Source organism: Mastigoproctus giganteus, chromosome 13 (assembly GCF_048544385.1).
Source record: "Mastigoproctus giganteus isolate SK-2022 chromosome 13, ASM4854438v1, whole genome shotgun sequence".
In the NCBI taxonomy this organism is placed as follows: Eukaryota; Metazoa; Arthropoda; class Arachnida; order Uropygi; family Thelyphonidae; genus Mastigoproctus; species Mastigoproctus giganteus.
Genome location: NC_143587.1, coordinates 50,541,077 through 50,563,810, shown reverse-complemented (window position 1 = coordinate 50,563,810; position 22,734 = coordinate 50,541,077). Strand labels below are relative to the sequence as shown.

General features: G+C 34.2%; 1 protein-coding gene across 1 annotated transcript in view; it reads right to left on the bottom strand.

Moving 5' to 3' along the window:
- Pi3K92E (phosphatidylinositol 3-kinase 92E) overlaps nt 1–22,734 on the bottom strand; it is a 251,963-nt gene that overhangs the window by 93,819 nt on the left and 135,410 nt on the right. Inside the window, exons 9-10 of the mRNA XM_090388098.1 lie at nt 15,272–15,337; nt 1,404–1,592 (exon numbers count right to left, since the gene is read on the bottom strand). Of these exons, the coding sequence (XP_090244224.1) occupies nt 1,404–1,592; nt 15,272–15,337 (255 nt within the window). The remainder of the gene's footprint in view (nt 1–1,403; nt 1,593–15,271; nt 15,338–22,734) is intronic.

Below are 22,734 nucleotides of genomic sequence, written 5' to 3'. Positions count from 1 at the left end.
GCTGCACCAGCCAAAAAAAAAAAATAAAAAAAATTGCGGAGTTACAGAGAGAGAGAGAGAGAGAGAGAGAGAGAGAGAGAGAGAGAGAGAGAGAGAGAGAGAGACAAAAGTAGAAAGGAATCACCAAGAAAGAGAAGAATGATGATATGCAGCTCAGGACCCTCGGTTTGTCTTAACTAATGCTGATACTAACTGCCGGCAACAGTGGTTGAGGTGAGTAGTCTGATAAAGTTCAAAGCCAAATTGGATGTGCACTTTGTAGCAACAATCAAGGTATGAATGATGGATTTTTTTTTTTTTTGGTAGATGCAGAAAAAAAGCACACTTCATTGCATCATTTAGCCAATATAATACTAAACTACTACCAAATAGCATATGGGGATTTTGAAGTGGGCCCTACACAGGTTTTTCAACTGGCAATGTCATTTCAAAGAGGGCAGAGAGCCTGTCAAATAGAATCTACAACCTGGATAGCACTCAACTTCAGTATAATGATACAGTGTCTCATCACAACCGCTAAAGAAACTTATTTCCACTGGATCATGTCACTTCATTTTAATGAAAACTTTCATTATGAGGTGTGTTTTGCAAAGTTTGTGTTGTGAAGGGAACATCATTAGGAACAACATGAACACTGCCAGCAAGCTGTTTCTAATTTGTTTAAATGTACTGCAAGACATTTTTGAAACATATCATAACTAGAGATGAAATGTTACTTTATAGGTATGATTTTGAAACCAAACAGTGCTCACCCTATCTTCCCTCAATCCAAAAAAGCATGGCAAATGTGCAGTAAAACAAAGACCACATTGCTGGCATTTCTCGACTGTGAGGGTGTTGCCACCATGAATATGCTTCATAATGTGTTCTGAAGAAAAAGGTTGGTAAAGCAGAACGCTAAAGACTGGTTGCTTCTCCATGTTGTTTCACTGCTACTTGTACAGAATTTTTTGGCCAAACATGGAACGGTTCAAGTATGGCAACCCGCATATTCCCCAAATATGGCTTCATGTGACTTTTTTTTTTTTTGTTTCCTATACTGAGGAAAAAAAAAAAACAAACTTGAAAAGATGTTGATTTAATAACATACAAACAACAAAGAATAATATAAAGGTTCAGCTTTCAGCAATTTCAAATCAGTTTTCCAAAGAGGTGCTTTCAAGAGTGGGGAAAATTGTTAGGCTAAGTGGGACTTCAGAAGGAACACTATTTCAAAGTGGATTAAGTTGCTCACTCTTAAATATACTGACTGTTATTATATAATAGCAATCCACCATTTACTTTTGAACAGGTCTAATGTGAATCTCTAGTCCAAAAGTTTATAAAAAAATATCATATATTTATTTACCATGTCAGAACTGTATTTAATACTTAATTCCAAAATCAAAATGTAAAAAAAGTACCTGAGCAACATCATGATGATCATGCCATTTGAGGCAATGCAGAAGTTTTGACAAAGAGTGTGGTATACTCATGAGACAATCATGCCTTAAAAACCAAAGAAGTTCCTTTTCTTGTTCATGCAACTGATAGAGAGCATCTTTTTCAGAAGTTTGTCGTAATTGTTCAAGGTGTGTCTTACTGGCATGGTGCTAGAAAAAAGTGACCAATATTACATATCCTTAAATGTTATGGATCCTCAGTTTAATGAAAGCAAACTTGATTGGAAATTTATGTATAAAAAGCATTCAATTGACAATATTACTAGTCAATTTATCAATATAATTAATAGTCAATTAGATAAGATAGTATCATTTAAAAGTATATTGAAGCAAAAATATCCCATTTGGTTTAAAAACAAATTAAAGTGCACCTTCTTTAGTAAAGATAAGCATATAAAAAAATCAACAAAACAAAATTGATTATAGCCTATATCAAATTCATTCAATTAAGAAAGTTGGGGCTTTATTGGATGATTCTCAGAATCAGTTCAATGTAAGCGTGATTAAAAACACAGTTGAGAACAAAGATCCTAAAGTCTTTTAAAACCTCGTCAGAACTCTAAAATGTAAAAAATCTGTGTCCAGTTAAAAAAATCAGTTAAAAGTTATATTACAAAGTTAATTAGTCTTTGGATTCTCGGTTTATATCACATTCATTTGTAGAATGCTAAAAATTCAAATCTTGCACCTATTGACTGATTTTTCATAGTAAAATATTTCTGATATTTAAAATAATCACTTGTCCCTTTTAAACATTAATGAAAGAGACATTTTGAATACTCTACTAAATTAAAAAAAATCATTTTCTGTGTTCCTGAGTCCATCCCTATGACCTTTTGGAAAAATGGTAACTACCCTCATTACTCATTATTATTTATTTTTAACAAATCAATTCAAGAAGCCAAGGATCCTGTACAATTTAAAAAGGTTGACTCATACCAGTTCATAAAAATGGTATTAAAATTGACATTGCTATGCAACTATAGGAGATGCCAATATAAACAATATCTCTGAAATTTTTGATAAGTATTACAAAAAATTATCTCAGTATATAAATTTCATGCTCTAATTTGAATGATTTTTTGTCTCATATTTTTGCACAGCTGGTGATGGCGTCCTTCTGTCAACTTGTTGATACCAAACTAGATGGAAGAGGCTCAGTAGCTGTCATTTACATCAGCCTCTCCTATGCTTTGGATCTTTTAGATCGCAAGCTGATCTAGCACAAGTTGCAATATTATTATATAAAATCTTTTCCTTGATTGGTTATTTAATTATGTATTGATAGAAAATAGCACACAAACTAATCCTTCATCTCAATGAAGAATTAGTTTATGTGAGATTTTCTATCATCCATCTCCCAAACTGGGAAATGCACATAAATTAATGAACTATGCAGACAAATAATTTTGAGCTCCTGGGATTGTATTAGTTTTCAGGAAAATTTTGCCATTTTTTTTTTTGACTAAATTAATATATTAAATTGAATAACATATTCAATAAATAGTTTAATAGATTTAGTCACATTTATTAGCTTTATTTTAAAATTTAGCTAAAAATTTTGTGTTACAATTTAATATTTGTAGAGCTTTTGTATCAGTGATTTGGTCCAAATATCATAGCATGTAACTAGTAGTGGAATTGTAGGATTTTAATTGTGACAACAAAAAAATGCCAACCTATGCTAATCACATAGGTTGGCATTTTTTTTTTTTTTTTTTTTTTCCCGCTAAGAAATGTTACTTTTAGTAAGGCTATAACTAATTTAAAACTCTACAAACATAACAGTATAGCATAATATATAATGTATATATTACATACGGTATGACGTAAACTTGATAGAATAATACATATTATTGCATTTAGGTATGTATTAGCTTAGTGTAGTATTGTCAAATTAAATTGGATTTAAACAGAAACCATAACTCATACTAGAGCAGCAAAACAATGGGCTCAAAACAGTGGGAGTGCTGTGGCTTTGGGGTTGAAGGGGCATTTCTCCTATCAATCATGGCCTAGTGAAATGTGCTACTTGTGCAATGTTTGCAGATTTCTGAGACATGAGCTGTATTAGGGTAGTGCAGAGTCCGTGAAGAAATTAGGTGCCAACTCAGTATTCTGATGGCGCTCACCTCTAACATCAACCTTTCTCTGATCTTTGCAGTTTTGCCGTCAGGTCGTTGTTTGACCGTTTTGACGCCAGTCCTGGTACACTTTAACTGAGGCAGCCAGTTCAGGCGTTAGGAAGATCGAGGCACCAGCTCGTCAAGCACCCACTGTCTTTTATCAAAGTCCGATAAATCCTTCCTTTTACCCATCACGCTATTCTGATGGACATTTTGAGAGCCTGAAGAGTAAGGTAGATGAAATTAAAATGGTGGGCTCATCAAGCACTCAGCTACACAACTCAATGCCAGAAATCACACGTGCATCATGCAACACAACAGCGATTTCCCAAGGCAGAATGTGCTGGTCCCAAAGGAGGTAGTTATTGTCATGATTCTATTTTCAGGGAAATGGAAAATATATTGTGTAAGGATAGGCAGAATAGGACCAGGGTATGTTTCCCAGGGTCAAAAGTAGATGACATTGCAGAGGGAACAAAAAGTGATACTGTAGAAAGGGTAGGAGATCTGAGGACTTACTTAACAAGTATATGATAGTATGAACCAGAGCCATAATGCTCAATACGTTCTACGTTGATATCAATATTTGAAAAAGAATAAGAAAAGTTACCTCAATATGATACGTAGAACACTTCCATATGATCTCCAGAAATTAAAACAAAAACATTTTAAAAAATTGATTTATTTATTAATAAATAAAAAGATTTATTTATTCAACAGGTTAACCAAGTGGTGAATAATATAAAAGAAACGTGACTTCCTAAATTGAATACACATGACAGTCAAGCTTTACGTGAGCTTCAGGAAAATAAAGACATTATTATTCAGAGCTGATAAAGGAGATACAGTGATAATACTTGATAAACCTTATTATATTAATAAGTTAGAGGCAGTTGTATCAAATACTTATCTTGACGTAGACCTGGCACTATTTACCAATTTGGTCAATCAATATAATAAAACGTTAACCACGTATTGAAAAAATAACTACATTAATATGGCTCAGTTAAAGGAATTGAAGGCCAGAGCATACAATATTCCTGCACTTTTCGGTCAGGTAAAATTATATAAGACCGAATTTCCTATTTGGCCCATTGTTTCCTACAGAAACTCTGCATTTTCATCCTTGGCCACACGTATATATAGCATTATAAAACCCTTTAGACAGGCGATACAATTTGAGATTAAGAACTACGATACATTATTTAATAACTTTAAAGACTGTAGATTTAATGATAATGATAATTTATTCTCGCTACGTGTTACCTTGTTATATACGAATGTAAATGTTGAATACACATTAGATATTCTTTGGGATATGTTAAATAATAACTTATACCGATTAATTATACGAAGCTTCCTATTAAGGATATTTTTTCACATAATTAAACTCTTAGTTGAAGCCAACTATATCAACTTTAGAAACAAAGTATACAAACAAATTTTTGGTTTGTCAACGGGATTAAGCCTGAGCGGCCTAATATCGGAGATCTCTCTCTCTCTCTCTCTCAATGATTGAGCGTATACATTTAACGCCTTTTCTACCCCATATCACATACTATGGAAGGTATTTAGACAATGTTCTAGTTATTACTGATAGTAGCAATATCCAAAACATTTTACATTCATTTAATAATATTCATTCTAGACTCAAATTTACATTGGAAAGGGAGAATACGGATACTAAGTTATTAAATTTTCTAAATTTCACACTTACTCGGGACTCGAATAAAATCCAATTTAACAGCTATCGTAAACCTACAAACACCGGTATGTTTCTGCATTATAACAGCTATCACCCATTCACCTACAAAAGATCAATTATCTTTAATCAATTTCTCAATGCTTATAAATATTCAACGACGGAATCTGCTTTGGGCTCAGAAATACAAATATTAACCAGTACATTCTTAAACAGGGGTTACCCCCTTGCTACAATAAACCAAATTAGGGCACAAGCTAAGGATAGGATACAAAAAACTATACCAACCAACAATAGTAATATCAAAAATACTTTATTTCTGTCCTACATGCTGAACAGTGGCACAAACAACTTAACAGATTCTTTAAAGATACTGAATTTAAAATTGTAGCCAGGCCAATACAGAAATTACACACAATACTGAACAATTGTTCAGCCCTTTCCTCATTCGCAACACAAATAAATGAACTGGTATACATTTCTTGTGGTGATTGTGACTTGTCTTACCAAGGTTCTATGCATTTTCCTCTGATTTTTTTGTGTTAATCAACACGCGGCCTCAGTTTGTGCTTCTTGTTCAGCAGTATCAGAATTAGCTTTTCATGCCGTTAATGAAAAACACTTTTATTTAATGAGGCCAAAATACTTAGTGTCCAACGTAATTATACAAGACTATTAATTGCAGAAACTGTCTAAATTAAATTACATGAGAATTCTGTTAATGTTCGCCGGCCATATCTAATCTCTGATTTGTGGTCTTTTATGCGCATGCGCGAAGACAAATAATCCCTATTTAAGTTTCATGCTCACCCCATTCGGTAATTTTCATTCCTGTAATCACGACATACGGTCGAAAAGTGTAGTCAGCTTCAAGAAGGAAAATCATTTTGCAATTTTTTTGATAAATTAATTTTTTACTTAATTTTTAATTGCATTAAATTGATTTTTAACTGTAATGTAAGATTTTCGATTTTTTAATTGTTTTTTACTTTCGTTTTAATTTTTGGAGAGTATCATACGGAAGTGTTTTATGTATCATATTGAGGTAAACTTCTCTTATCCTTTTACAAATATTAACAAGTATATGAAAATGTAGGGGAAAAGTCATGAGTTAGGATTGACAGAAGGGAGTATATGACGAGAGCTTTGTCAATCAATTCGGCCCTCAAGAGATTGTGCAAAGATCATGGGTAGAATTTTTCTCAGTGTGGTCTGTGCTTGTTAACAGGAGAGACTGCTCCTATAGAGATGGATAAACTTAACTGATGCTATTGAGGAAGTGCTAGGTGGGTCAGAAAACTGCTAGCTTGGGGGAAATACATAGAATAATAGATTAACTAGAGTCACAGGCAGAGATAAAAGTGAATCCTGCACTGCTTCTATTGGAAATGCAGCAGCCTGGAAAGCAAGGTGTTGGGGAATTTCAAGCCCCGGCACCTTGCCTTCCAGACTTTCCTGACCTTGTGGGTGGTCACGGAACAAGTAAATACATGGGCTGTATTAGGGTAACTAAGAGCACTAACGGGTGCATGTATTATTTGTATTATTTGATGATTAAGTCATCAAATTGATTTACATGTTATCACGTCATCTGCATTTGATGATTAAGTCATCAAATGCAGATATTGTAGAAATACCAGAGACATGGCATCACTCAGACATAAGCGATGTTGAATTTGAATATGGAGAGTACAATGTATACAGGAAGAATGTTTTATTATTTATTTATTGTACCAGGCAGTCCCTGCCAAATTCTGACAACACCACCATATATTTACAATACCATACATACAGTATTACAGGTACAATTTATAATATTGTACAGAGAATGAGGTATATCCATTCAAAAGTGGGCAACAATGTACAAAGTCCATCCATCCATACAAGAACTTTTCAAGAAGAAATGCATAATCCAAGTTGCATGATCATACTAAAATCGTTCAAGGTACTTATAGTTTGAGACACACTGAGTCTGCAGCAGTACAAGGAACTGCATAGTACTACTGAGCCATCTGAAATGGCTATGTTCTGAGATAAGCAACAGATAATTCACCTGAAGTCATTCAGAACAAGAAAATGCATTTAATAAAATCATAAACAAAAAAGTCTAGTAGAATTTCACACATGAAATTTGAGTGAACCATGTCATTACTAAATGATATGATTGCCCTGCTAAATAATCAGTGTAGCACAGTGAGCTGCAATAAAAGTTCCTTACCTGAGACTAACAGAAATGAATTACCTGTAAATGTTATTCATCCACATGCTGTTGTTTAGTAGAACAATCGTCTCTACATGAGGACTGATGCAATGCACAACATTAAGTGCAATGCAAATAGTTGCAACTGATGGCTCCGCTTTACATTATAGGAGAAGATTGCCTTTCTCTCTGAATCAATTTGGATATTATTGCTTGTAGAGAGTAAGCTCCCACCTATAATTAGAATGGTACATTACATCTTTTGCCTACCCTGTTGAACCAGATGTTCACACCCAGGATTCCATGGATATATTCAGCGACCCTGCTCTTAATTCCTCCCTAAGATTGGAGTATTCACGAGGAATGGGGAATTCTTTAGGGAAGGGAATGCCAGAAGTTTATCAAACTCTAAAGTGGAGCTAAATGACTTTGTGATAACTGAAAGGAAAGTGGAGGAGAAACTGTTGAGGATGAACATAAAAAAGGCACCCGTGGCAGATGGAATCTATCCAATTATATTAAGGGAGGTAGCAAAGGAGGCAAGTAAACCCTTAGCCATAATTATGAAAGCATTCAGGGAAGGTCCTATAAACTGCAGATGTGCAAATATATCCCCAATTCATAAACGGGGATCAAAAGGAGACATGAGTAATTAGAGACCTGTTAGCTTAATGTCTGTTCCAGGAAAAATAATGGAATCACTGGTTAAAGACGTAACGCAGGACCATTTGGGTGGGCATGCAATTATACTGCAATCACAGCATGGATGGATTTGTCAAGGAGCAGTCTTGTTTAACCAATCTTATAGGTTACTATGATCCAGTGACCAAGGAACTGGATGCAAAAAAATAATTTTGTCATCATATACTTAGATTTCAGGAAGGCTTTTGATACTGTTGAACATAAAAGACTGCTGTACAAACTGGAGCAATGTGGCATTAAGGGCAAGTTACTGCTATGGATAAAGGAATGGTTAAGTGGAAGAAGACAGAAAGTGGTTAAAAGTGGGCACTGCTCTTCATGAACTAATGTTATTAGTGGAGTTCCCCGGGGTTCAGTGCTGGGTGCATTGTTGTTTTCAATATTTATCAATGATTTTGATGAAGGTATATCAGGCTTAATGTCTAAGTTTGCAGATGATACAAAAGTTAGCAGGGTAGTTAACAAAAGTTATCAGGGTGAGTTACTGCAACAAGATCTAGGAAAATTGGGTCGATGAATAATTTGATGTCTGATGGAAAAGAATCTAAAATTTGATTTTAAATGGCAGCTAAGTAATTTCAGAAAGTGGGGCCAATAAACCCAATCCCATAGGAAGCCCATATCTTTGTTTATATATGTGATTATTAAATCTGAAATGTCTCGCGTTAATAAGAATTGTGGACTTTCGTAAAACTGATGACATTTTACGAAAGTCTTCTGTTAAGCCTCTTGGTTACTCAGTTCACATCACAGGTTTAATCATGCATAACAATCTAAGTAAAGACAAGTGCACTCCTTTTTCTTTGGGGCATTTTTAACTTTACTTTCATTTTAAATTCTTTGTCTTTGAACCATACGGATTAAGAGGCGAGTATCGTATAAAACGTAAGCTCTTGCTAAAATTTAATTAATAATGAAAATAATCAGTGCTATAAGTCCTTTCTATAAATAATTTGCAAGATTATTTTATAAACGAAACTTAGGTATTGTTTTCTGTTATCATTTTTCTTTTCACACGCACATTTATAATATGACTTTTCGAGCATATAGAAAGTTAGATTTTATTAAGAGATTTGCCTAATTCAGCTTTAACTGATATACTTTTCACATGTATAGTATTTTAAACTATTAAATTCACCACAATGTATGGATAACCAATTTGTCACACATTTACTTCATAGGTAAATTAGGAAAAATTCAAGCTAGAATCTTTAAATACATATTTCATCTTTAAATACATATTATATCAGGATAAAATTTACAACTATAATAACAATCATTACAACACTTACTTTCATAAATATTACTTAAAAACCATTGAAATTAGATGTCTGCAAGGACTAAAATTCATAAATAAAATTATCAACAGTAATAGAAATTACCTAAATGAGTCTATTAATACAAACTCAGTTCAAAGTTCCTTCTTGTTTTACTCATTTTCCTTTATTATTTAAGACCAAATTTATAACAGAATATGAGAGATTGTCCCTCCATATTACACTTATTAAACTTGATAAACCATTATAACATAAATTCCCTCACTGGGTTACAATTTCTTTTTGTTTTGCATTTACCCATCATTTCTGCAATTTCTAAACAAAAAAAAAAAAAAAAAAAATCCGACACCCCTGACATAAATAACGAAACAAAATTTGTCTTTTTGCGGCGCAACGGAACGCAACAATCGATGCAACGCACTAAAACAAACTAAACATTCGGTTTCTTTTTTTTTTTTTTTTTTTTTTTTTGAAGGGTGGGTGTGAAGACAGTGGGGGTTGCAAGATAATAGGTATACTAATCTCCCAATGACAACTTATAATGCTACTTGTCGCTTATTTACAACTTGCAAAGCATCTGTTTATACCTATTCTGGTTATTACTTGAATTTTATGATTTCTGGCTGATTTTTTTTTTTTTTTTTTTTTTTATTTGGAGTCTTGAAGTGTCCCGGTTAATCGAGTCTGCTGTATAACAAAATAAGTTCACATTGTTCAAACAAACATGCATGAAAACATTTTGCTCACTTTTCAGCACAAGTTTGACATGATAACCTCAAAAATAAATTGAACCGACATTGATAAACACTGCTGCATGGAGCACTCAAGGTCAAATAACAAGACTGAAAACAATGTTGCCAATATGTGAAGATTTAGTTTACAAATTCCCAGCATTTATTCATAACTTTATACATTCAATAATACAACTCATCACACCAACTTAAGAGATTGTTGAAAAAACAGTACATGATAGAAAAGAACAAATAACAATTCTGAAATCAGTGTAAAAGACAGTTAAAAACAGCTATTAGTGTGCAAACATCAAAAACCATGCAGAATGGTGTTATTCATGTAATTATAGCTGCTCTCTGGGAACATCACTTGTTTTATATTCTGTGATTTGATGTTATTATTTATTTTTATTAATTTAAAGTTTCACATGCTATTTTAGAACGTATTATTTAAATTTGTGATATCTATTACATTACACACTGTAATTTCCTGTAATGTGTAGTAAATAAATAAAATTTAAAGCAGAATAACCATTGCAATATATCTATGAAATATTAAAAATGAAACTTTTAATTATAGTATTAATAATTCAGTATAACAAAACTTGTTATTCAATTTTTATTCAGTCTATTCGACCAAAGGTGATGGGATTATGCTATAACTGTGGTGTACACACAATATACTTTAATCATTATGCCTTAATGCTTTTTTGCTTTTTAATCAATATACTTTAATCATATACTTTAATGAAGTATGGATTATACTCTGCTCTACAATATGAAAAATGAAACACTAATGTAGATATTTCTGTAAATTTAAAGAAAAAATTTCATAAAAATTGTTAGGTATGCAATACAACAATGTTTCAAACAGGCTGCCAAAATCATACATTTTTAAAAATATTAATTATAAAATTTTGGAGTCAAATTAATTCACTTAAATTTGGTGAGAGACTACTACATTCATTAGCACTATTTACTGCTAGACTATTTCTCAAATTAGTTACCACAGTACAACTTTATTAACCACTTTAGCTTGAACATTTATAAAAGAACTTTGGGGCATGGCTTACATAAAAGGAACTGCCCAAGTGAATATGTCATGAATAAGCTGGGAATGTTTGTTTACTTTCAATTTGATTCCATACATAAATATGCATGCAAAATTCTGATATGGCATCTCCTTGTATGCAACTGTCATACTGTGCAAGTTCTTTCCTACGTGGTCAAACTATAATAGCCTTGTTTTTTATTTATTATTATTTTTTTATGTCTGTACTCCCACCTTAATAACATTTTTTTTTTTATTGTCCAATCCAAACCAACTGCCATGCACATAGGGAAATACTTGAACACTCTGATAGGGATGGTTTAATTCTCATCCACCATTCAATTTAAGCACCATCTGTTCAGAATTCATGCTTACAGTGCAAACATAACCAAAATTACAATACAAGAGAGAGATACATCCCTACAGAGAACTTTCAAACCAACATCTTCAAATAAGATGACTGCTATGCTACTGTACTGTACTCTGCATTGTACCTGTCCATACTTAGAACAACATTGTTCTAAGTATGGACAGGTGGTGCAAAGCCTGCATCGACACTAATGTCGATGTCTCCTACTGAGGACCACCTCTTCCCTTTGTTCCATCTTTGGCAGTGATGCATCTGTATCATGGCAGCCAGTGCTATGTTGCCATTTTTGAATAAAGTCCCTCTGTACCGTTTTGTTTCCGTTGTTGTGTTGGTGTTGTTTCCTTCATCATTTCTGTACCTCAAGAAGTCCCTTTGGTATGCTTTTCCCATATCCAGGCAACTCCGATGAGAAGCTACAGGTGAAAACCTGAATGGTCCTTAAATTTTGCACACAAGTACTTTTTTTTTTTTTTTTTTTTTTTTTGCTAACACAGATTTTCATTTCTGAATCACAACTATCTGCTTTTCATTACAAAAATCAATGTTATAAAAGCAACCAGAAAACCAATTACACAAGGAAAGCTCAGCTATATTATTTTTCCATTACATTTCACAATAATCAAATAATAAAAGCAAATGTACTAATATCCAGTCAAAGAACAAAGAAGTATATGTTGCTATCAAAGTGTAGAAAATAGTGCCATTTAGTGGACAGTAACCAAATCATGATTTAGTAGTAGCAAATAATGCAGGAAAGCAAGCTTATATCAGCAATAGCAAAAAAAAAAAAAAAACCCACACTATCCCACGTCACCCGTTCAACCCCACTAATAATTTATCTAGTTCCTCCTTAAATTTATTCAAGCTACTCACTTCCACAGCACCAGTTAGAAGTTTGTTCCAACAATCAAGTACCTGCTATCTGAAAGCAAATTTCTACACATTTATCCTGCAACCATCCTTTGTCAATTTAAATTCATACCCCCTCATGTGTGTGTGATGTCTTACTCATTCCATTCAAAACCTTACACACCTCCTTGCAGGTGCCTAGTTTCCAAATACTGCAATTTAAATAAATGAAGCCATTATTTTAAGAGTACCGTTTCATTCCCTTCCCCGTTACTAGGGGTTAACAAAAAATTTTTTTGTATACACAAATCCTCATTAATTTTAAATTCATTATATTGTATTATGAAATTTCAACAGCACCTAAATTTTGAAAATTATCAACTTTAAACAGAGCTAATGACTAATTTTACAGCTGAAAGCTTTAAGTACTGTTGATTATCTATTAAGATTCTTAGCAAAGCTTATTATCTTAGTACTCACCTCTAGATCTGTATTGGTTAGAGTTAAATTTACATAAAGGAAAGTGAAGAGAATAAAAGTATAAAGTAAAAGTTCCCAATTATATTAATAGATTAATTAATTTAAAAAACAACTGATGACGACAATATCGAAAGCTTCTCATCCAGCAGCACTTGGTTTTTCAAACATACGAATCTTCTTCATCATTTTATAAATGACAACCAGGAAAAAGTGGTGCACTTCCTCTTCCTAGAGACATGTTTTTAAATTAATTAATATAATTGGACTATTAATATAACTTTTACTCTTTTTACTTTCCTTTATGTAAATTTAACCCTAACCAATACAGATCTAGAAGTGAGTACTAAGATAATAAGCTTTGCTAAGAATCTTAACATTAAACAGAACTAAACATTTATCCATAATTTGGAAATTAAAAATATTAATAACAAACAAATTTAATATAAATATTGAAAACCAGCATCAAAATGCTCATATAATGAAATACATATGATAAGTAAACTAGAAAATTAAAAGAACATTTTTAATTTTAAACTTGTTAAAAAAAAAAGCAGAAATATCAAATTTACACACTAATTTTAAATGAAAAATGCTATTTTAATGCACTTATAATAAAAATGTACTTAAATGTTTGCCAGTCATTAATTTTTAATCTAGCCTTTACTTACATCAATAAACAGAATAAATATATAGGTCAAATTAAATGTGTATGTCACTATACTAACTATCTATACAGAACCTACTATATATTTATAAATCTGAGACACCACCAGGCCCATTGTTTCAAAGCTTATTGGCTTCTCATCAGCTGGGCGGTAGCCCTCCCTATTAGCAAATGCATGCCAAATTGCAAATAATGTATTTTTCTAGGCACATAAATTCAGTATGTCTGCAATTTAAAAAAAATAATACATCTGCACATTTGAAAAATAACAAACTTGACTGAAAAACTAAGAAGGCTCAACTTATCGAAAAACTGGAAGGCACATCTAATTAAAACTTCAAACTATATTGGATGAGCTGGCAGGTATGTATACTCAATTCCTTAACAAGCAGGGTCCTCTATACTGACTACTTGGACTACCTCCAGTCACAACAGGCAGAGCAGAAACAGCAAGATTAATCACTAGTTCATCTGAGTGCCTGCTAGGCCATTACCAATAGGTTCTAACCAGTGGACTATCTCAAGGCTTGCCTATAAAAATTTGTTTTAAAACTTTACCCCCATGAAAGGGGGATAAAGTTATAAAAAAGGAATAAGGAATCTTGAGTCTCGGAAAAATCTGTCATAAGCTCAAAACCCACGATTTGAATTGCATGACTGAAGAGATCAGGGCTTTGCTCTGGAAGCAAAACATGCATGGACCACTTCAAGTCCCTATTAAGCAAAATGATGGTACTATACTAGGTGACAAGAATTGATTATCAAGAGTCATCTATTGTCTAGTATCACAAAAATTCAACCATTCCTCTGTGGGGTGTGGATATTACACCTTAATTCTTGTTTATGTTAGTTTGCACTTGGGTGATCAACTATATCATACTAGTCATTCATAGTATAATGATAGCATATAAGAAGGTGCAGCATATGATCTGGCTGTCAGCATATGTAAATTTCTGGACTCTCAGAATTATGTATAATAGTGACTGTTTGGCAGCCTTCTTCCTCATGTAAGGGTGCAAGTTTTAAAGCACTACAGAATACTTTGAGTCACACATTGGGTTCAACTGAAGTCTTGTGTTACACTGCTACATATTCCCTACTTTTCACACTTCCTTTTATACCTCTAAATGAGCTATTTTTGTGCAACTTTCATTTATTTTGCTGATTCAGATTAAACAAATTATTGGTATTCTATGTTAACTGTTTTCAGGTAAAAAAAAAAAAAAAGTAAAGTGCAGCCATTATCAACCCACTGCAGGATGGAAGCCTCCTCAACAATTCATGCTGAGGGAAATGGACCATAATCTGCCACGCTGGTCCAGTGCGGGTTGGCAGATCGACCGTATTCAGCAGTCATGGGCTTGAACCCTGGTCTACTCAAAGAGCGTGTGCTACTGCACTCCTGCTCCTGCCCACTCGGCTACGGAAGGGTGTTAACATAACTCTAAATGCTAATTAAAGGTAGGCTGTAATCATAAATAAAACCTCCATCACTATGATATAAGAACAGATGACTATTTACAAACCCTCTTTTATAATAACTTTTGTCTCAATTAAAACAATTGTAGTGTAATTTGTCTTCTTTCCTGCTGATGTCTATCTGGAATAAATTTTTGAAACTCTAAGGTGAGTTGTAATTATCCTGAATACAGAATTTTGTTAATGTACAATACATACCATTCCATACACTGAACTGTTATCACTGTTTGAAGCTTCGATATCTTGTGCAGCACATTCAAGAACCTATACAATAATTATATATAAAAAAATTATAAATAAAAAAGTTACATAATAGCTATTTTACTATATTCAATGTTGCTTTTATTTATTTTTTATGATACTAAGGACTGATGTTAAAAAAGAATATATTTATGACAGGATCATTATTTTTATTAATATGGCCTCTACCCCTACTTGCTTTACTTGCAAACCCATAGCTCTGATGAAAAAGACTCAATGTAATGAATGTATTTTGAATCCTGATGAATGATTTATAGTAAGTTTTGTATTTGGTAGGGGGCGCCTCCGTAGCCAGGTGGGAAGGAGCAGCAATGCGTAGCACATGCTTCTTGATTAGACCGGGGTTCGAGCCCATCACCACCAAATACGGAGGATGCGGAAAGGTCGGGGAATGACCACCGCATATCCCGGAGCAATATGGCCTTAGTTGCTAATGCTCCTAAAAACCAAATAACAACAACAACAACAATTTGGTAGGGTTAATCAAATAATAATAAATTGATAAAATGGGTACATTGCCAAAATCTTCTTTGAACACAATATTGTGAATCAAACTGATTTCTCAAGCTCTTTAGCAGCTCCCTTTTCAGTACACAAATTACTAAGATGATAAAGACAACCTATTACCACTAAGTGCTTAATCTCCTCTTTTAATACCCCTGCTATTCTAGTTTAAGCCTACCACAGCAGGCACATTATCAACACTAAGTGGCAGACAGTTTTTTTTTGAAGGAATTCTGCATGCTTTCAGGTTGTTCAAAAGATGTCCGATGTAGTACCCTTAATGTCACCTTCCAATGTTGGCACTGAGAGCAAGCTGCTTTTGATTTCCCTTTATTATTATTACAAAAGGTCACCACAATGGGATTAGCTTGGAATCACTTTGATTATTGCCATATGCAGTAATCAAAAATGCTCCATTTTTCACAATCATCACTACCTCTTCTTTCCCTATTCCCTATCCTTTCATTAATAATGCCTGTTGTTTTTGTTTTTCTACAACCATATTTTTCTGCTATTTTGCTCTCAGGAAACATATTTCTGAGTAACACAACTTAGAATATGATTATAATCTATGACAAAAGAAGCAAATAAACATTTGGCATGTATGACAGCATAGTTACTATTAATGCTATATCTATTTTTACATTTCTTTCTATGTACTACATGCTATCCTTATGCTTATTTGTTTGCCAATATCTAATTACACTGTTTAACTGTACATTGAAATTAAAAAATCACATCTACATACAGTCCATAAGGCAAACTATGTTACCTTGTTCAGATTTCACAATAAGTGGAAAATTTTACTTATTATGTGTCTTATAAAAGTTTAGGTAGTAGTTATTTGGCACCTCAATTAAAAACTGTTAATTAGCTTTGCTTTACAAGTACTATAAAATTATTGAACATAATAGAGAATACTGCTATTATCCCATGTTCCTATTTTGCAACAAGGAGACCACACCTGACAGCAAATTTTTTAACAAAAATAAGCAGAAACTCACAAAAAAAAAAAAAAAAAAAAAGAAACCCAATTTTAACATGGTTTCATTATTTTTTGTGAAAAGAAAAAGACAGAGAAACTCTATGCCACTAACTAGTATGACAGTGAGAAGGAGATAGGTCAAATCGAATGAAAGAAGATGGTTACAATCATAAATTCAGAGAGTTGGCAGCTATGCATTTGTACTAAGACCTGGAGATTGGGGAGGCCACTGCAGCAGACTGAATTCATTCTTATAGTCCTGAAACCAGTTCAGTTTGATTCTAGCCTTGTGACATGGAACATTATCCTGTTGGAAGAACACATTCATAGATGACAAAATTGCAGCTATGAAAGATGCACTGGGTTGGAAATAGTTTTCAGATAACCTGTAGTCCAAATTGTACTGCTGGATTCAAGAGCAAAATGTGCACTACGAAAACACACCGTTACCATTAACACTGCCACTATCACCTGCACTGTTTAGATCTGGCAGGATGGATCCACAGGCTCATTCTGCTAGGGATAAGTAACAGGATAATCAGTGACCAATCAGCTGCACCATGAATAATAGAAATTGACTAAAGGATTTATTCCAATCAATGTTTTTTTTTTTTTTTAATACCAATGATTTGTTGGAGGAAGCCAACAAAATTATGTTTTTCTAATCATCCAGTGATGGTGTTGCTGAGAGGAATGAAACCCAGTTCAGAACATGTCATACCCCATCCACAATGAGGTATGACATGTTATGAAATCTGAAATGCCAATGGTTACCACTGTTGTACTGTTTGCTATTTGACTGACTAGGCTTTTTTGTTACCCTGCACGTCTTGTCAGCCTCATTGACTTCTTGCACCAACGAGCTCTTTCTAATCACAGATTTACCATTTGGTGGATGTTATTTGGTTATTGGACCAATCTCAATGCAAGACAAAGTTATCATGAAAACTTCAGCAGAGTTGAAGTTTCTGAGATAATCATAGTGGCATGTATGGCAGACTACTATAGCACATTTAAACACTTGCTTTATATTGCATGGCACAAACACATGATGCAATTACTAAAGGAGTGCTTCATTTCATTTCATGAAAAAGGTAGTGTACATAATGAGGTGGCCACTCAGCATATGTTGCCATTCCACAATTTATCTATATCAGTTGCACCACTAATAACAAAGATGAACCACAGGGTTTATGCCAATCAATGCCCATTTTTAATTCCCATGATCAGGAGGAAGCCAGCAATCACTTTACTAATTGACTTTTTGTAAGCTGGATTTTTCTGCTTTCTCAACTAAAAATAAAAAGCATCACAAATCCACATTTTCTTTCTGATATGCATCCTATCATTTACTCAAATGACTGTAGTGCATATGAAAGAGACAAGAAAACATGAAGATGAAGTGACACAATTTCAACTATTCACAATACAGCTGACATATCAGAGGAGGATCAAGGGGCGACACAAGTAATTATAGACCTGTTAGTTTAACTTCTGTTCCAGGGAAATTAACTTTCCCTGGAGGCAAAGTTAACTTTCCCTGGAGGCAAAGGAAAATGGAGGCACTGGTTAAAGAAGCACTGCAGGATCATCTAGACAAGACTTCAGTTACAGCCCAGACACAGCATGGTTTTATTAAGAGTAAGTCTTGTCTGACCAATTTGATTGGATACTATGTGGTCACAAAGGAACTGGATGCAAAGAATAACTTTGATATCATATATTTGGATCTTAAAAAGGCTTTTGATACTGTTGCACATGGAAGACTGCTGCACAAATTGGAGCAGTGTGGCACTGGAAGCAAATTGCTGCTATGGATAAAGGGATGGTTGAGTGGGAGAAGACAGAGAGTGGTAATCAATGGACACTGCTCATTTACAATTTACAAATAATTTGTAATTCCCATTTACAAATTGATCAGACCAAATTTTGGCAAATTTCAATCTTTTTCTCACAATCAAATCCTCTTTCTACACCTCTGCAATGATTGGGCTATTAGTAATTGTGTGTATATCCCCATGCGCAAGGTCAGCAACAATGTGAGGTATGACATCCAACATCACAAGCAGGAATGAGCAACCCTCTATGTTACTAGCCCCATCACCCCTTATCAGCTGGTGCTGATGAGAGGTGATAGAGCTAGTAACATAGAGGGTTGTTCATTCCTGCTTGGTTTACCAGAGATTTACTGGAGGCTTGAAGTGGTGAAACCCACTTTAAGCCTCCAATAACACATAGTGGGTTGCTCGTTCCGAATTGGCTTACCAGAGACTCGAAGTGGTGAAACCCATGATTAGCCTACATAGCACAGCTCCAGCAATCCCCATCTCTTTTATCATGCAGTATAAATCATATCTTTTGAGGTACCATGGGCATCATGGCAAGATCCAATTTTCCTTACATTTTAAGGGTACAACTTTAAAAGTTTTTGTTAGCTGGCTAATTGATAGTCCACTGGACCAAATCTAATGGTTACTCTCTCTGGGATGCATCCAGATTAGCTAGTACATAATCTCACTACTTCTATTCTGCCAGCCAGTAAATAGAGCCCGAGTAGTGTGCATGCAGGAGACACTGCCAGGTTATGTAAAGGAGCTGGGTATATTCTTGCTAAGTGTATGGCATATCCAAAAATTTCATATGTCCCCCCACCTCTACCTTATCTACTGAATGCATCATGAATAGCCAAACTAATAGAAAAAACATATATGCAAAAAGATCTAAACCTCCAAAAAACTTTCTCATTCATTTCATATATATATATATATATGCAGTCTCAGTTCCAACTGCAATGATGTCGATTTCTACTTACAATCTTCCAGACCTTGCTTTTTCTGATAGAATCTCAATTAAAAATTACCACAACCATCACTCATCTCAGTTGCCTTAATTATTTTCTCTATGATTCCTTTCACTTTAAAAGTAGTACTTGTGCATTGCATTGCATATGTCTACTCTGATATTCCTTTTCATAGACCTCCTAATCAGCAATCTCTTCTTTTGTATTTCCTCTGACTTAAATCCTCTTTATCCCATTCTGTCAAATTCATTTGTTGCTTTTATTGGTCTCCTTAACTCTACAAATCACTGAGAACATTTTGACTTCCTTTCCTTGAAACTTGACTTTCTCCAATCTAACTTTCCTAATGGTGAGGCAATTTTCCTTGTGTTTTAAAGTTCACAGATCCACCTGGCTTCAGTTTTCTGCTGGTCAAGATTCCTAGGCTTTTGTGATTCCTAATTACCTTATACAACTTGTTCGTTTACCCACCAGAATGCCAGACAATCCAAACCACATGCTCAACACTCTTGATCTCTTCCTCACCAACAACCCTCCAAGTACACAGTCAATGTTAGTAGTAGTCTAGGTCCCTCAGACTGTAACTTGGTGATGGTCTCTTCTCCAACAGAAACTCTAAATCATAGTCATTATTGGCCTCATGTTGTTTAGCATTACAAGAATGTGATGATTCACATGACTTCCATCCCTCTTTTCCTTGGATGGATTACTGTTTTAAATCTTCCAATCCTGATGTTTGCTCAGATTATATCAGCAAAATTAATCTTGTAGAAATGAAATCCTTTGTTTCATATTTCACTCTAAAATTTTCCTTTGTCTAAACCTTGGTTTTCTAATAAATATGCTAAAGATGCTCAAGATGCAAATGCAATATGTAGCATATTGCAAATGGCTTGTATCTAAATCTACAGCTTCATTTTCTACTTACACTAAAGCTCACTACAATTTTAATGCAATTATCAATCAACTCAAACTCAATTTTGAACACACTAAGAGTAGAAAACTTGCTTCTTGTCCAAGTGACAGCTGAGCCTTCTAGTCTGTTATCAAAGCTACTGGCCACAGTTTCTGTCCATCGACCTGTTAAAACCTGATGGTTCTATAAAGCTCACTTATTAACACTGTACCGGCCTCCATAGCCGAGTGGTCATGAGAAAGAGTGCAATAGCACACCCTCTTTGAGTAGACCGGGGTTCAAGCTCCCCTGATTGCTGAATACGGTGGATCTGCCAACCCACACTGGACCAGTGTGGCAGATTATGGTTCATTTCCCTCAGCATGAATTGTTGAGGAGGCTTCCATCCTGCAGTGGGTTGATAATGGCTGTAGTTTACCTTTTTTTTTTTTTTTTTTTTTTTAACTCTTCACAGTCCACTCAATGCCTTCTGTTCTCTTCTGACAGAAGGATGAATAAGGATAATTCATCCTTCCTGTAATAAGAATTCTGTCCAGCTCCAAACTCGCAGAACTAACTTTTCCTCTTCCTCATTTATATTTTCTAATTCTGCTCTCTGGGCCTTTGCATATTTCCCAAAAAATTACGATCTACAGAAATTCTAATCCAATGTCAATAAGTATCTTCTGTCTTCTCAACATTTAACCCAAGTGTAAGGCTAAACACTTTAGGTTCTAATAACTTTTTGTTTGCCTATTTTCATATAAAAGGGAGGGGGTAAAAAAACTATGCATTTGAGAACATACCTAAACAAAGCAACTAATCACTACTCATGTTAGCTAATCATAACTGTTGTACTTATCTAATATAACAAGAGCTCATTAAGTTCACTGACTTTTTATGGTGTACATTTCTGTGCAAAGAAGATGTTATTCCAGTTTTCTGATATTGCATTATATTAAGGTTCCAAAGGTATAGTGAACAGTGCATGTTTAGAGCACTGTTGACTACACCTACAATTGCATTGCTCTTGTGCAACTTTGTAATTTGCCTTTCTTTTTATTGAACTTTTTCACGAAAAATAGGATATTGCGATAAAAATAAACAATGGCTGCATAATAATTAACAAGAAATTAATTAATATTTGACATAATATGGATGAATTTATTATTTATTTTTTTATGTGAACCCCAAACACGAGAGGTATTAGAACCTATAGTACTTAGTACAGTGCTTGGGTTAAAAAGTACAGTCGGTCCTCGTATAACACGTGTTTACATTACACGAATTCGATCATACACGATTTATAAATAGAGGAACGTTATCTTATATAACACGAACCGAATTCGCTTATGCACGATTCGCCTTTATGTTTACAAGAAATGGCAGTCGAACGCGGAATCACCCCAACCGAATGCAACACGATAGGAATGAAGAAGATTCTGAAAATGTATTTATGTGTTTTATATCAGTGAAGGGGAAACACATTTCACCATAATAACGTAAAAACCAACACAATTCCAGCTATCGATATAATCGCAAATGCAATTATATGGAGTTTACTATCAGTTTATAACAGATTCCACTAGAAGAAACGAAACTGGAAATTGTTTTTATTGTTTCTGGGGGTTATGGTAGTAACCCCCAGAAATGTGCTTTAGTAAAATGTGGTGTTAATAGTGTATCACGGCCTTTACGGTGTTGTTTATTCAGTTGCTATACGCGCACAGCTTTGTTTATGTGTATTAAGCGTGCCTCCTCGTTTTGTAATTGTGCTTTATTCCCTAAAAATGAGTAAAATACTTAAAAGGTGTGAAAAGGAAGCGTCCTGGCGAAGACATTGCAGATTCAGAGAGAGAAAAAAAAAAGCAATATCGATAAACAGAGGCGGACTGGATCAAAAATTCGTACTCGGGAAAATTTACAGTGGCCTCGTACTATGGTTTATGGCCAAAATCACACCGTTCTCCGGCCCACCGGGATTTCCCGGGTAAGGCTTATGGCCAGTCCGCCTCTGTCGATAGAGAAAAAATATGAAATTGTGAAACGCTTTGAGCGAAATGAAAGACCATGCGTATTGCACGTGCTACAGACCTAAATGAGGGAACGCCGAGAATTACAAAGAATGGAGAGAAAACAAAAACAACTTTCATAGCAGGAACAACTCAAAGTGTAATTAAAATCCATTAGATTAAGACACAAAGAATTGGAAGAGA